This window comes from Trachinotus anak, unplaced genomic scaffold, assembly GCF_046630095.1.
Source record: "Trachinotus anak isolate AG129_WGS33_773 ecotype Australia unplaced genomic scaffold, CSIRO_AGI_Tana_v1 ptg000034l, whole genome shotgun sequence".
NCBI lineage: Eukaryota > Metazoa > Chordata > Actinopteri > Carangiformes > Carangidae > Trachinotus > Trachinotus anak.
In genome coordinates, this window is record NW_027273885.1 from 588,320 (window position 1) to 601,622 (window position 13,303).

The 13,303-nt window shown below is 44.0% G+C and overlaps 2 protein-coding genes across 3 annotated transcripts; both read right to left on the reverse strand.

The window, feature by feature from the left end:
- Positions 1-591: 591 nt before the first annotated feature.
- On the reverse strand, positions 592-5,809 carry mrps23 (mitochondrial ribosomal protein S23). 2 transcript variants are annotated; one of them, XM_071471539.1, is made up of 5 exons: positions 5,653-5,809; positions 4,764-4,943; positions 4,256-4,333; positions 3,912-4,035; positions 592-2,512 (listed from the first exon to the last, which is right to left on the reverse strand). In XM_071471539.1, exons 1-5 carry the CDS (start codon positions 5,694-5,696, stop codon positions 2,387-2,389), a joined length of 552 nt encoding a protein of 183 aa, XP_071327640.1. In that variant the 5' UTR covers positions 5,697-5,809; the 3' UTR covers positions 592-2,386. The 2 variants fall into 2 exon arrangements, with proteins under 2 accessions (XP_071327640.1, XP_071327641.1); XM_071471540.1 differs by lacking the exon at positions 5,653-5,809 and adding an exon at positions 5,066-5,599.
- A 123-nt stretch (positions 5,810-5,932) lies between these two features.
- Positions 5,933-9,082, reverse strand: LOC139614365 (trace amine-associated receptor 13c-like). The gene has a single exon (XM_071471538.1). It carries the CDS (start codon positions 8,215-8,217, stop codon positions 7,192-7,194), a length of 1,026 nt encoding a protein of 341 aa, XP_071327639.1. The 5' UTR covers positions 8,218-9,082; the 3' UTR covers positions 5,933-7,191.
- Between the last annotated feature and the right edge of the window lie 4,221 nt (positions 9,083-13,303).

A 13,303-nucleotide genomic window follows, 5' to 3' on the forward strand; every position in this document is an offset into this window, starting at 1 on the left:
AAATAATCTGGCAGGCCAGATATTATTGCTGGCAGGCCAGTTTTGGCCCGCCGGCCGCCTGTTGCCAACCACTGCTCTATAAACTACGTCACCACACTTTTCCCTTTGCTCCTGTCATCATTACTACGACCACTAGATGTCGCCTAGCAAAAAAACCTGACTGTGGGTCATAGTAACCTGCTGACAGACGACCTGTGGGCTGGTTTGTTACAGGAGGAGGGGCTTACTGCCCAACACTGGTCACAGCATGAAGAACCAAAGACTGATGGAACATGTGAGGTTAAACTCTGTACAGGAGAAAAACAATAGATGATTGGGTGTGTGTGTGTGTGTGTGTGTGTGTGAGTTAAAGTGTGAAATTCACAGTGAATCAAAGCTCTGATAACAGCTGCAGTTGTTGGTCCATCAAATGTGAACAAAGAAACATGATCTCTCAGACTGAGTCTCCGGCTGTGGTGCAGCTGTCCATCAAGGTGAGTGGCACGTTGTGTCTTATCAGAAGTGATGGAGGAGGAAAAATAATTATTCTGCTTTGAGGCACCGTCGACATGATGAGGAGATATCAGCCAGAGGACAAAGACACCGAGCAACTTGAAGCAATCAAAGTCGATTTTTATTTTCAATGCCTTAATTACAGTTGGTTATATCCAGATTGTTCAGGTTGAACATCCTGCTCATGTCTTTGTCTTCTGGTGAATTAAAATGGATCCCTATTGGCTAAACACGTTAAAGGCTGGAATCACTACTGCACTGACGACCCTGATGAAACGTACATTTACAGAGAATAACAAACATGAATCTAATGAGACACATGATGCTATAGGAGGATCAGCAGGCTTTTAAAATGCAAGACTCCATTATAGGAAGCAGCATTTTTTAATCGTTGATCAGCTGACTCATTGATTGGCTGACTGTTTTCTGAGTGATCCAATAAAGATATAGCAGATTTCAGGTAAACACTCAGAGGAACCAAATCTTGCAAGGTTTAGATGGTGGGTCCAGGTGGGCGGGGCTTGGGGCTGTGGCTGAGGGTGGTGACTGCTTTGTTGTGACATCACAAAGTTCCAGAAGTCCTGACGGCTGGTTTTAAGGCTCAGTTTCTGAATACAGGCTGTGTGCATTTCTCTGTGGACTGAGGCTTTGATACTTTCACAGTATTAATATAGAACCTAGACCTGCTTTATAATCACAAACACATGGACATCTACCTTTAGACTGTGTGGACCTTTACGTATTGAGAGGAAGACACTGAGCTCCTCTCCCCCTTGTGTACATTAGGGTGGGGGCTGCAGCCCAGCCTGGCTATCAACTGCTTTCTCTCTCACTGTGACACAATCAGTCATTCCTATAAGCTGACGACACCATCACTTCACCTTGTGCAGGTGTGGGAGAGACACTGACAGGTTTCTTTGTGAGAAACAGGACATCAGCAGCGAGGTCATCTCACCAGGTCAGATGAAAAGCTACTGGCCACAGCGCCTCTGTGGTGCCGCTCTTATGACTGGTTCAAAGGTGCAGGAGAATGTCAGAATGTATCACATAACCATTCCCCTCGTGATACATTTTAAGGTTACCAAGTCTGTGACTGATTTTCTTCTGCAGAACTCCAGCTGTGAGTTTGATCTGCCAACACATTCAGTTCAGCTTCAGTAGCTTTATGTTGAGGACTAATCAGGTGTGTGTCTTCTTACCCAGCTAAAAAGGACAAAACGCCATTATGCTCTTAATTTTATATTTATTTAATTTTATATTATCACACATTGCTCCACAATCTCCCACGGGGTTCAAGTGGGTTGAGATCAGGTGACTGAAGGTCACAGCATATGATTCACATCATTTTCATCCTCAGACCATCAGTGACCCTTGTGTCCTGTGGATGGAGGCATCTTCATCTTCACCTACAGGAGATGTTGGAGCGACATGTTAGACCACGCTCTCCACCGCCATCATCAAATCAGGGAATATGTTTAGGAAGAATGGCGTTCATCCTCCAGCCAGAGACAGTGAAGCTGTTCTGGAGGAACATGGTGGAACCTGTCTTTATATAAATCATATGTTATAAATAGAAAAGATGTGCATCGACCATGTCCAGGTGCTTCTCAGCCCCTCGTCTGCAGTGATGTCAACTTTTTGATCCTGTCAATGGTGCAGTGATGCTGTGTGACATCAGTCCAGGAAACACGAAGCTGGTATTCACACAGTCCAGAGAGCAGCTCCTGATGTGGGCTGAGGTCCCTGATGGACATGTCCTGACTTGGTGGTTGCAGTGAAGCCATTTTTTCCTATATGAATTTCACAGGAGCAGCAGAAACAGAGCCACAGCTTCTGTCACTTCATGTCTCCAGTGGAGAATCTGCAGCTTGTCCACTGGCTCTTGAGTTGAGGTCTACGGTGTGTGTGTGTGCGTGCTGTGGTCCACCGTCTCCTTGCTGTCCGCACCAACTGACTGCTGCTCTGCCAGCATGTCTGTCAGCTTCAGCTCCAGCACTGGATCCCTGGACTCTGCTGCCACCTGCAGGACAAAAGCAACAGTCACCATGTGTTCATGTGCGGTGTCGGGCACCTGCTGCCACAGCAGCATAACACAAGGTGACGGTCTAAGTCTGTTGTATTTATACAGCACAATAGCACAAATTTGCCTCAAGGGGCTTTACAGTCTGTACAGCAGACGCCCTCTGTGCTCAGACCCTTGAACCACATAAGGAAAATCTCCTTAAAACTTTCACCAGGGTCAAAGAAATGGGAGAAACCTGAGAAGGAACAGAGGTGGGATGGACACACATCGTGCAGCATTAATCTACAGTAACGATGACAGAAGACAGACTGGAGCGTATCTGAAGAACATGATCAGGGAGGGTGATGAGCTGCTGCCAGGATCTGAACCACTACTCCTGATTTTTCCCAGGATTCACAGTATTTCTGGACATGATTGGTGTTAGATGATCACTTAATGCTGCCATTTCAGTGTTTTGATGCTGTTCAGCTTTATGGAGGTAGAACAATAACTCCTCCTAAAAATATCTGTAAGTACGAAAAACACATTGTTGTGTTCAACAGAACTGTAACAGTTTTAATATGGAGGAGTGTGGAGCTGATCTGAGGTTAGAGTTAGTCTGATACGCTGTACTGCCATTTCATTTTCACTTCATTATTTATTATCACTAATCTATAAATTATTATCATTTATATGGTCCCAAACCAGACTACAGTGAAGTGAGAAAATACATCTGCCTGATGCAAACAGGCTGTTGCTTTAACATTAGGGTCATGTATCTGAACACTGCTCCATGCTGCAGGTCTGATTAGGAACCATCTGCAGAGACCAAGTCTTAAATCAGCATGTTAACCATCAAACAGCCCTTTGGAGTGATGAGGACCAGCCTAAATGTTTTCACTCCACAACGTCTATAACTCAAGCTGGTCCTCACAAAGATGAAAGTACAAGTACATACACACAGAAACACACACGCCCCATGTTAATACTGAGATCTAAATAGTGACATTGAACCTGTGCATAGTTCAGTACCTCTGTCTGGGAATCTTAAAGGAGCAGTATGACCTTCCTACCTCATGGACCAGTGCCTCACAGGTTGTTGGTGTTTCCACAAGTTAACACTTTGCTTGCAATCATGGTTGTTGGTGTAGAGGGAGAGTTGTGTAACTTTATATCATGGCACCGGAGCTGAGAGCATCAGAGCAGAGAGCTGTGCCCTCCTTCTCCAACTGGTTTACAGTTTGCTCCTTTGGAGACAGGACCTGGTTTGTAAACCTTTGCAGCCAGTCCTGCTGTTGCCCCATGTTGCCCTGTGTCAGTGATGGAGCTGGTGATATCACCAACATGGTGCTGGAATCAGCAGCTCCTTGACTGACGGCGGCAGCCCCAGTTAGTACTTATCCTCTCAGACTCTTACAGATGGAGCTCCTCTCCTCCTCAGCACGACGCCCTCGGTGAGTAAAGCCTTCCCAGTCTCCTCAAACAGAGCAGAGTCATCCATCTCTCTGCGGCTCCTCAACTCTGTGTACTTGTCTACAAACCTGCAGGATCAGAGTAAGAGAAAAACACAGTAATAATAATGTATTAATAATTAAATATAAATGATGTATATGACAACATACAATAATTGTAAAATAAAAACACTTTATGAAACTCTTTTTTCCAACTGTGACTTTGGAGCCTCTTTCAGATCACCTCTAACACTCAAACCCCCTCCTCCCATCTGAGAGTTGCTTTGGTTTTTTTTTTCATAACACATACCTCTGACATGTAGAAACAAAGTTCGATTTGGAGAGATCGAAAGGCCGAGTACCGGCCCCGTACTGCTCATAGAACTTCCTGAAAGGCAGAGAGAATTCTGGGTGAGTGGAGCTGACAGAAACATCTCACAACAACAGTCCAGACGAGCTCAAGTGAAATGTCAAACTTCATTTACACCTCGTGTATTATTACACTTCTTTAACATTTCAACTCTGATCCGTGCATCATTTTCACAGTATCTACAAAGTGAGCGAGCAGGCTCTGAGGAAGCTGAAACTGTCACTGCTGTGAGTAGTTAATAATAATTCATTTTATTTATAGGCGCTTTTCAATGCACTCGAGGACAACTTACAACACACAGTAGGACATAAAATACAACAGTACAAAATTAAATAAATATAATTGCATAGAATAAATATGAGTGAACAGCGTGAGCCAAACAGAATGAGCGAGCTTGAAGGGGTGTGTTTAAGGTGGGATTTGAAAATAAGAAGTCTTGTTGACTTACGCTCTAACTTCATCCTCTCTGTAAAAGATTTCAGGCACAGCGTCCTGTTTCTTGGTGCTGGGCCTGAAGTGTGGCTTCACATGAAGCGGGTCCCTCTTCGGTGGAAAGGCCTGGTACACATCATACCAGATGGGTTTCTCTGACGGCCTTATGACACCGGAGCGCATCAGGTCTCGAACCCTGGCAACCAGGCCATGGCACAAACGATGATTAAGATGATGTGACAGCATCATTAATTACAGGAGAGGTGCACACAGAGATAAATACTTCAGTTCTAACGTCAAACCAGAGCTGGTTCTTACAGCGGGGAGCTCCGTTCAGGTCTTCAGTCAGAGTTATGCAGTTTTGCTCTTGGTCTTACATCTGAATCAGTGTCATACAGTCCGTTTATTCACATGGCAGCACTGTGATCACGTTTTCAAGAGCTTCGTCATAACAAACTAACACTTCCCTCCTGGTCACATGTCGGTGTCCTCACACACTCCCGCTCTACCCTGGGAAACATATTAATTACCGTGAATGAGCACATGTTCGTTCCGGTTGTGTTTCCTACCGGTACCCGGACGTCACGGTGGCGCGTGGACACCGCTGAACGCAAGCTACTGATGCTAACGATGCTAACGATAGCATCGCCGCTGCAGCAGGTCCCGTGTGATTAATTCACAGATTTCTGACTCATGAAACCGTGTTGTGTATTTCAGTAACCACCACATGTGCGGTGCTAACCACCAGCACCGTTTGTACTTTTGAACATCGGCTGATGAGACGTCCTTCAGGTCACCCAGGCTCTAGCTAACAGCTAGCTAACACAGCCATGTTGCTATCCACTGTTAGCTGCCAAGCCAGCGGAGCTTTACGAGCACAGACACCGTAACATCCTGCCTCTTACCGGGTGAATACGGTTCCGAACTTCTCGAGTCTGCTGCCCGCCATTTGTCTTGTCTCCTCCACAGCCGGAGGTCAGTGCCACAGACTGTGTAACAACAATGTCTGTCCCCTAGGAAACACAAGACCGAGACATCCGGCAGGATTTTTCAGAATAAAAGTCGGAGCCTGCTCGCTGTTTAAAAGAAAGTTTAGAGACAAAGGAAAAGCCGGTAATTTAAATTTATGAATGATAAATATATGACTGATTGATTTAGAGTGTGGGTGGTTTGGCTACCCCCTTCCCAGAGCGCAGTTCATCTATTTGAACATCCCGCTTTCCATTTCGGTTTGAATTATTACCTTGGATCTTATAGTTTGTTTGTAAGTTTGGTGATTAAAGAAAAAATGTTTAAAATCAATTTTATGCATTTATGGCTATAACTATAATTACAGTTTATTCTTACCAGTGATTTTTTGTTTTGACAGTCAAACTTCCGTTATATTCTTTTTCCTTCACTCATTGGTTGCGGACGATTTTTTTTAAAAACCTTTTTTAAATTCTTTATTGAAAAATGTTTTTTAACATTCATTCATGACACAAAATTCTCCAATAGAACATTAAAAGCATTTATGATGATGATATTATTAATTACAAATTCAAGATGCTTGTCCTTCAAGATGACTCCTGACCGGATCTGAATAGGAAGAAATCTGTACTTACGGATTTGGAGCTCAGGACGTTTACACTGTGTCACAAGCATAAACTGTTATAAAGAGCACCATCTGCTGGTAAAATAATGTTTAACATTCAGATGATAAACCATTAGTTCATGGGGATTTGTTTTCTTAGAAGAGTCCTTTACACTTGCTGTATTATTGTAATCAGGGTACTGGAAATTTGTACTCAAGTACAAAATCATATTGTAGTGTCCCTCAATAATGAAGCTACAGCTGTAAACACTTGAGCAGCACAATAATCATATAGTTGAATCAACACAATCTGAACATTATCACCTTCATGGAGGAGGATTTACTGCAGTGTAGGATGATTCTGTATCATTGTTTTGTCAGTTTACATTACTTGAGATTTGTCAACAGCAAATCAACACAAATGAAAGCAGCTGTTCATAGTAACTTAACTAGTAAATATATGTAATGTCTGTGTCTGGCACCACATTGGTTTTATAATGTAATAATTTCTTTATTATATGGTGGTACATGATGATTAGTCAATAACTTGACTATACTGTAATGACATGATACTTAATGATTAAAATCAAATCAAATGCTTAATGACATTAAAACATTAAAATGTGGTTAAACCTTTGATAGTTTAACTATTCAACATCACTAAAAGGCAAATAATGATAATAATTCACAGCACTGGGGAACATGTGGCACATATGCTGATGCTCCAGAGATCAGTGGCAGTACAAAAAAAAAAAAGGATGTTAGGGGGGAAACAAACACTCATCCTCAAATCTTTGATTAAAAAATTAACATAAAAAGAACAAATACATTTAGACTTGCTCTTCATGCAAATACACCAACAGTACTGTCATCAACGTGTCTGTGTAATCACATTTACAGTTGAAGAGTGAGGATTAAATATTTTCAGACTGACAATGAGATAAAAACATTTCTTAAACCAAGGATAAAAAAAGGCATAAATAACTGGGTTTAAGGTTGAATTAAAGTAACCCAACCAAACAAATGCTTCAAAGACGGCAGCAGGTGTGATGAAGCCAGTGTAGGCATCAATTATAGAATCTATAAAAAAGGGCAACCAACATAAGATGAATGCACCGAGCACAATAGCCAGAGTCTTTGCAGCCTTGTGCTCAGATTGTTTAACCAACCCTCCTCTTCCTCTGTCATTGGAACAGTGACTCATATCTCCGATCTTTCTCACATGATCTTTAGCCACAATAAATATTTTAGTGTACAGACAAACCATGACAGTGCAGGGGAAGAAGAAGGCAGTAATACTGTCCAGGATTCCCCAAAGGGGGTTAAAGAGAAGGTAACAACTACCGAGGCAGTTTATTGATTCCATATACTCCTCTAACCCTGCTACGTTGGCCTTTGAGTAAAGTAGACCATAGGAGTAGAGAGCAGCCAGTGCCCAGCTCACACAGACCATAATCCAGGCCACTGACATTGTGATTTTCCTGGAATAATGCAGAGGATTGCATATTGCTTGTTGTCTGTCTACAGCAATGCAGACCAGGTGGAAGATAGAAACAGTGGTAAGAAACATATCAAAACTAGAATGCAACAGACAGAAGTCATCACCATAGAACCAGCAGCCATGAATGGTTCGAATGGCACTGAAGGGCATCACAATAACACCCACAAGAAGGTCAGCAAGAGCAAGAGATAAAACAAGCACATTGGTGGGATTCTGCAGCTGCTTAAAATGACCTATTGACACAATGACAACAAAGTTCCCTAAAATGGTGACCAGTATGCCTGAAACAAACAACAAATAGAGGGCAAACCTGGTCCCCCCATTGAACTGTGCCATAACACACGAGGCATTAGAGCCTGGAAAACAGTACTGGTCCTGAGACAGGTCACTCATCATAAACCCAAAGACAGATGACAAAACCACAGCAGAGAGAGAGCGATGCTACAACTGCAGCAGAGGTCTGTGCTGAGGAGGAGACACATACTAGTGATCTCCGTCTTCTTACTAAAGACACAGCAGAGGTGCCACCTACAAATATAACACTGTGCCATCCAATCAGAAGTAGGGGGGAAGTTCTTCTGTAGTGAAGTCATAAACAGCTGTAATGTGGCTTTATTACAGTAATAGTAAATTAAATACAAGAAAATGAAATCAATGAATGAATGTGTGTCACCACCGGGGGTGCGAAGAGTACTGGAAAATCCTACTCAAGTAAAAGTAAATTTTCTTGTACTCGGTACAAGTACAAAGTACATCAGTTGAAATGTACTCTGAGTAAACTTTACTGTCTTACATTGTTAAAAGGGGGAAGAGGAGGGGTAGAAATATGACGATAACAATAACATATTGTAGCGTCCCTCAATAACAAAGTTATGGGTTGTGAGTTTGTTTCACCGGCTCTATTTGCTGACTGAACACAGGATACTGTGAGGGTGGCCAATCAGGCAAAAAAATCATATCATAATCTTTTGGGGTAGAATCATGATCCATGATGTTAATTACAATCTGCATTCTGTTCCCCATGTAATTTTATTGTGAAAGTCCTGATCGGAAGTTGTGATTCATATGTTCCTGCCGCTTTATGCTTTTTTCAGATGTTTGTCCATACACTGCTGATGCCACCCTCTCCAGTACACGCTTGAGGGCCCTGAGAGCTGACAGGAAGGACTCACCATGTACGAGGATATTATCCAGGTATACAGCACACTCCTGGCAGTGAATGCTTGCCAGCACCTTGTCCATCAGTCTCTCAAATGTGGCAGGAGCATTGCAGAGACTATATGGGAGGACCTAAAACTGCCACAAGCCCCTGCTGGTGATGAAGACAGTTTTGGATCTGGTTTCAGGAGCAAGGGGGTCCTGCCAGTAACTGCTACGCAGGTCCAGAGAAGAGAACCAGGAAGACCCTGCCACTGTGTCCAGGGCTTCATCAATGTGCGGGGGGAGATTGGGATTCCTTTTGGTCACTTAGTTAGGGGTTGGAAATCCAATCGTCCTTCATCTTTTTGGGCACCATGACAACCACGGAGGCCCAGGAGCTGTTGGAGGGTTCTATGGGTCCAGACTATTGCATCTCCCCTAAGCCTTTGTCTGCCCCTGAGCCCCTAAGTCTTTGACTGCCTGCCTGGCCAAAGGAAGGCCTTTGGGCCTCATCCTAATAGGTTGTGCATATCCAATTTCAGTATTTTGCTGGATGAGATCTGTCTGACCCACATTGTCCATGAAAAAATGTCCTTAAACTCGAGCAGGAACTGCCACAGCAGACCTTGTTCACTGGGGGTCAGTCCCTCACAGTGTTTCTGCTAAACCTCCCTGACGGCCAAGGCTGTCTCACCCCTGTCGGATGGGGCAGTGGGGACTGGTTGTGGGTGTGGACCAGGAAGGTGGGGTGGACAGCAGTGCAGGTGACTTGTTGAGGAGGGGGCAGCCTCAGTGGTTGTTGTTCCAGCCCCTAGCACTGTAATGATGTGGGTCACAGAGCAGTTCAGTTGGGCTGGTCGTCAAGTAATCTGTCTAAAGTAACACTGTCTAATGTTCTGAGAACATGCAGCTCCAGTATACAGTCCTCCAGGGTAGCGACTTATACTGGGCAGTGGATTGATTTCTTCCCCATCCACAGAGTCACTAATATCTAATAGATATTAGATAATAGATAATAGCTGAGTCAGTTCTTCCACCAAGGTAGGTTCTACTGCATTCAACACTGGGTATTCAACACAGTTTCACTTGCAGCTCTCACCTTTGACGATTTGTTGAATTTGTCGTGTTCTCCAGTCAAGAAGAACACCGGATCTCCCTCTCTGTTGCAAATTCCAATGCTTCCTGGAGAGACCTGGGGTGAGCAAATAGTGTCTGGATAAGCAGGTGAGCCTGTAGCAAGGCCTGGAGGAAATCGTCCCTAGCTACCTCACTTTGAATAGGAGGGGGCATGTGAGCATAGGTGTGGTGAACTAGTCCCTCAGTGTTGCTGGCTGTTGTTGGAAGTTGGAGTGGTGAAGGATGCTCATTGTTTAGGACTTCATAACTGGGACAGGCCTGAAGCCACCATAGTTGCATGTGTTTGTTTTAACAGTGACAGATGAATTAATCAATCACATTTTGTTTTGTACTGGGTGAGACCGAAAATCACAGCCCTAGGCCTTCCTGAAGGCTCAAATCCAGAGCTATCACATGGGGGAAATCATCTGCTTTTCGAATGGGTGTGCCCACTGTTTTCACTTGCCCCTCCTGATGTGACAATCAGACAGTGGGAAATTGTGGGAAAACTTCCAATTTGTAGGCGACAAACCACTCTGATTTTAGAGAGCTGCCTTGTCTTGGGAATTGCTGTACTTTTGGGGACAGATCTCCTTTTGCCACATGGCTTTGCCTTTTGGAGCACTGTCACCCCTCTCAGAACTGCCTTGCCTCGTGGAAGGTTGTTGGCACCCGTGACACTGTTTGCTTTGGCCTGTCAGCCTTCTTAGCCGTGTATTTTTTATTGTGTGCGTGGCTGATAGATTTCTATTTGTGTATATTTTGTTGTGTGTGTCCACTCGCCTTATGTGAGTGTTCGCATGTAATTGTTGCGTTTAGATGATTGTTTATTTGATTTCGTTTTGTTCTGTGGGAATTTAAGTTTCCTGCAACTTGCAATTAGTCATTTTGGTTGCCTGTATTAATTGTACATTTATTGTGGTTCCTTTGAGCAGGTTGCAGATAATTTTGTTGTCTGTCCTATTATGATTCAGTTTATTTTGTATTGATTTGTTTTCTTAATCCAGTTTAGTTATTTCCTTTTTTTGTGCGGTTAGGAGGTTTGATGTTGTTGTTTTTGGTGTTTCCATATCTTTAATTGTGTTTCTGTGTCCTTTCAGAGGCCGAAACTACGGTGGTGGGATTGGTGTCCCCAGTGGCAGTGTCTCCTCCCTGTGTGCTGTGTGTGTGCTTTTACCCCGGATTGATTTTCACTATTGTGAGTGTGTGTCATGAGTGTTTGGGGCGACTTTCCCGGGATCCCACAGCCTGTGACGCTGTGACGCTGATGTTGTGACGTGTACTTTCTGTGAGATCAATCGCTGTCCGTGCCCTCTCCTCTACACTCCTACTATACTCTTGGCTGTTATTCTTGATCAATGTTCACTGCTTTCTAATCTATTGGGTGTTAGATTAGTCTCACCTGAGCTGCTAGCTGCATCTTTTTAACTAACTTATCTTTGTTTGGGTGATTGCGTGTCTGCACGCTACCTACTTTCTCCGATCCTAACCATAGCTACTAGAGAGATGTGTCTGTCACAGTTGCTGTCTCCTAACGTTACCGTAGATATGACGGGCACTCCAGATAGCATGAGGGTAAGGCTCGACAGCGAGCCTGTTGATGGCAGATGCAACAAGTTCATCCCTATCACCGGGCGTGGAAAGGCCCGCAAGAGCAAGCGACCGGTTGCGTGGCCTGGTCTGCAGTCACCTCTCCCGACTACAAACCAGTTTTCGACCCTTGCCAGCTCTGTTAGTAGTCCTGTTGGCCTGCGTTCCTCCTCTGCTCCCAGTGATGGGGTTAAGCTATGCACACTAGTTATAGGTGACTCCATTACTTGCAATGTCAGATTAGCTGCACCAGCCAGCGTTTACTGTTTACCTGGGGCCAGAGCCTCCGACATAGAGGCTAATCTTAGGGTGCTGGAATCACACAGGGAAAAGCAGGGAAAGCAGGGAACTCAGGCACACTCCACCACAACCCCTAGCTACAACAATGTAGTCATTCATGTTGGTGCCAATGATTTAAGGATGAGTCAGTCAGAAGTTACAAAAGCTAGCATTGCTAGGACTTTGAGTTTGCTAGAAAGATGATTCTGCATTGGTTAACTGTCTCTAGTCCCTTACCTATGTGGGGTAATACTGATGAGGTTTACAGTAGGCTTGTGCTTCTGAACCACTAGCTGGCTCATCACTGTTATCAGTTTGTAGATAACTGGCTCCCTTTCTGGGGCCACCCGGACCTGCTGAAAGCAGACGGCCTCTATTCTACTGGAGTTGGTGCTGTTGTCTTATCTAGAAATATAGACAGGTGCTTACAGCAGGTTTGACACTAGGGACCTAGTACTCAGCAGGTCGTAGGTGATTAGAGAGCCTGCTAGGGTTAGAGTGCAGTTTTGGAGTCCACTAGTTTGGAACTCAAGTTAACTTAAATTGTCAGCCTGATAGCCCGATTTATAATATTGAGACTGTCTCCCTCCCCCGCCGTACGATGCATAAGTCTAAGCATAAACATCATCACACACCTGCTCCCAATCCTACAATGCATGGCAATGAAGTGCCTCACAAAGCATTATTTTTTCATGACTGTGTCTTCACACTGCCACATGTGCAGGCTTTCTAAATCTCTCCGTAATAATACAGGATGTCTTATTCCTATTAAGATTCTATCCGCTGGAAGCTTTACCAATCAGCCTGCCACTGATGTCTCCAGCCTTAACAAGGCAGTCAAATTTGGTCTCCTTAACATCAGGGCACTGTCTAGTAAAACACTAGGAATAAACAACTTGATTGTTGAGCATAAGTTGAATATGATTACTGATTTTTATGATAAACCTGTTGCTAGAACTACTAAACAAGGTGGGGGTGTGGCCTTAATCTATAAATCAAATTTTGGACTAACACCCAAACCTGATGTGACCTTAAACTCTTTTCAATTCAATTCAATTCAATTTTATTGGGAGGGGGGGTCTGCCTCGACCAGTTGGGTTTAGGAGGAGAAAAAAAAGGGGGGCTGGGGGAAGGAGAGAGGAGAAAAAAGAGAGAGAGAGACCAGGAACAGCTGTGTAGGTAATGGTGTTATCAATAATAATGACAGGTAACAGTGGTTAATAGTAAAGATGAGTAGTGGTGGATCTGGATCCTGCTGCTCCAGAGGCAGAGAGACCTGCAGAATGAGGACAGAGAGAGGGAGAGAGAGAGAGAGAGAGAGAGAATTTGGGAATTTCGCAGGTTTCCCAAAGAGGAC

Excerpts from the sequence above, each read along its gene's own strand:
- mrps23 (XM_071471539.1), bottom strand. The coding sequence starts at position 5,696 with ATGGCGGGCAGCAGACTCGAGAAGTTCGGAACCGTATTCACCCG. Across the intron at positions 4,944-5,652 it reads TTCGGAACCGTATTCACCCG|GGTTCGAGACCTGATGCGCT; the intron begins GTAAGAGGCAGG and ends CCTGGTTGCCAG. Across the intron at positions 2,513-3,911 it reads GGAGGAGAGGAGCTCCATCT|GTGGCAGCAGAGTCCAGGGA; the intron begins GTAAGAGTCTGA and ends TTTGTCCTGCAG.
- LOC139614365 (XM_071471538.1), bottom strand. The coding sequence starts at position 8,217 with ATGATGAGTGACCTGTCTCAGGACCAGTACTGTTTTCCAGGCTCTAAT.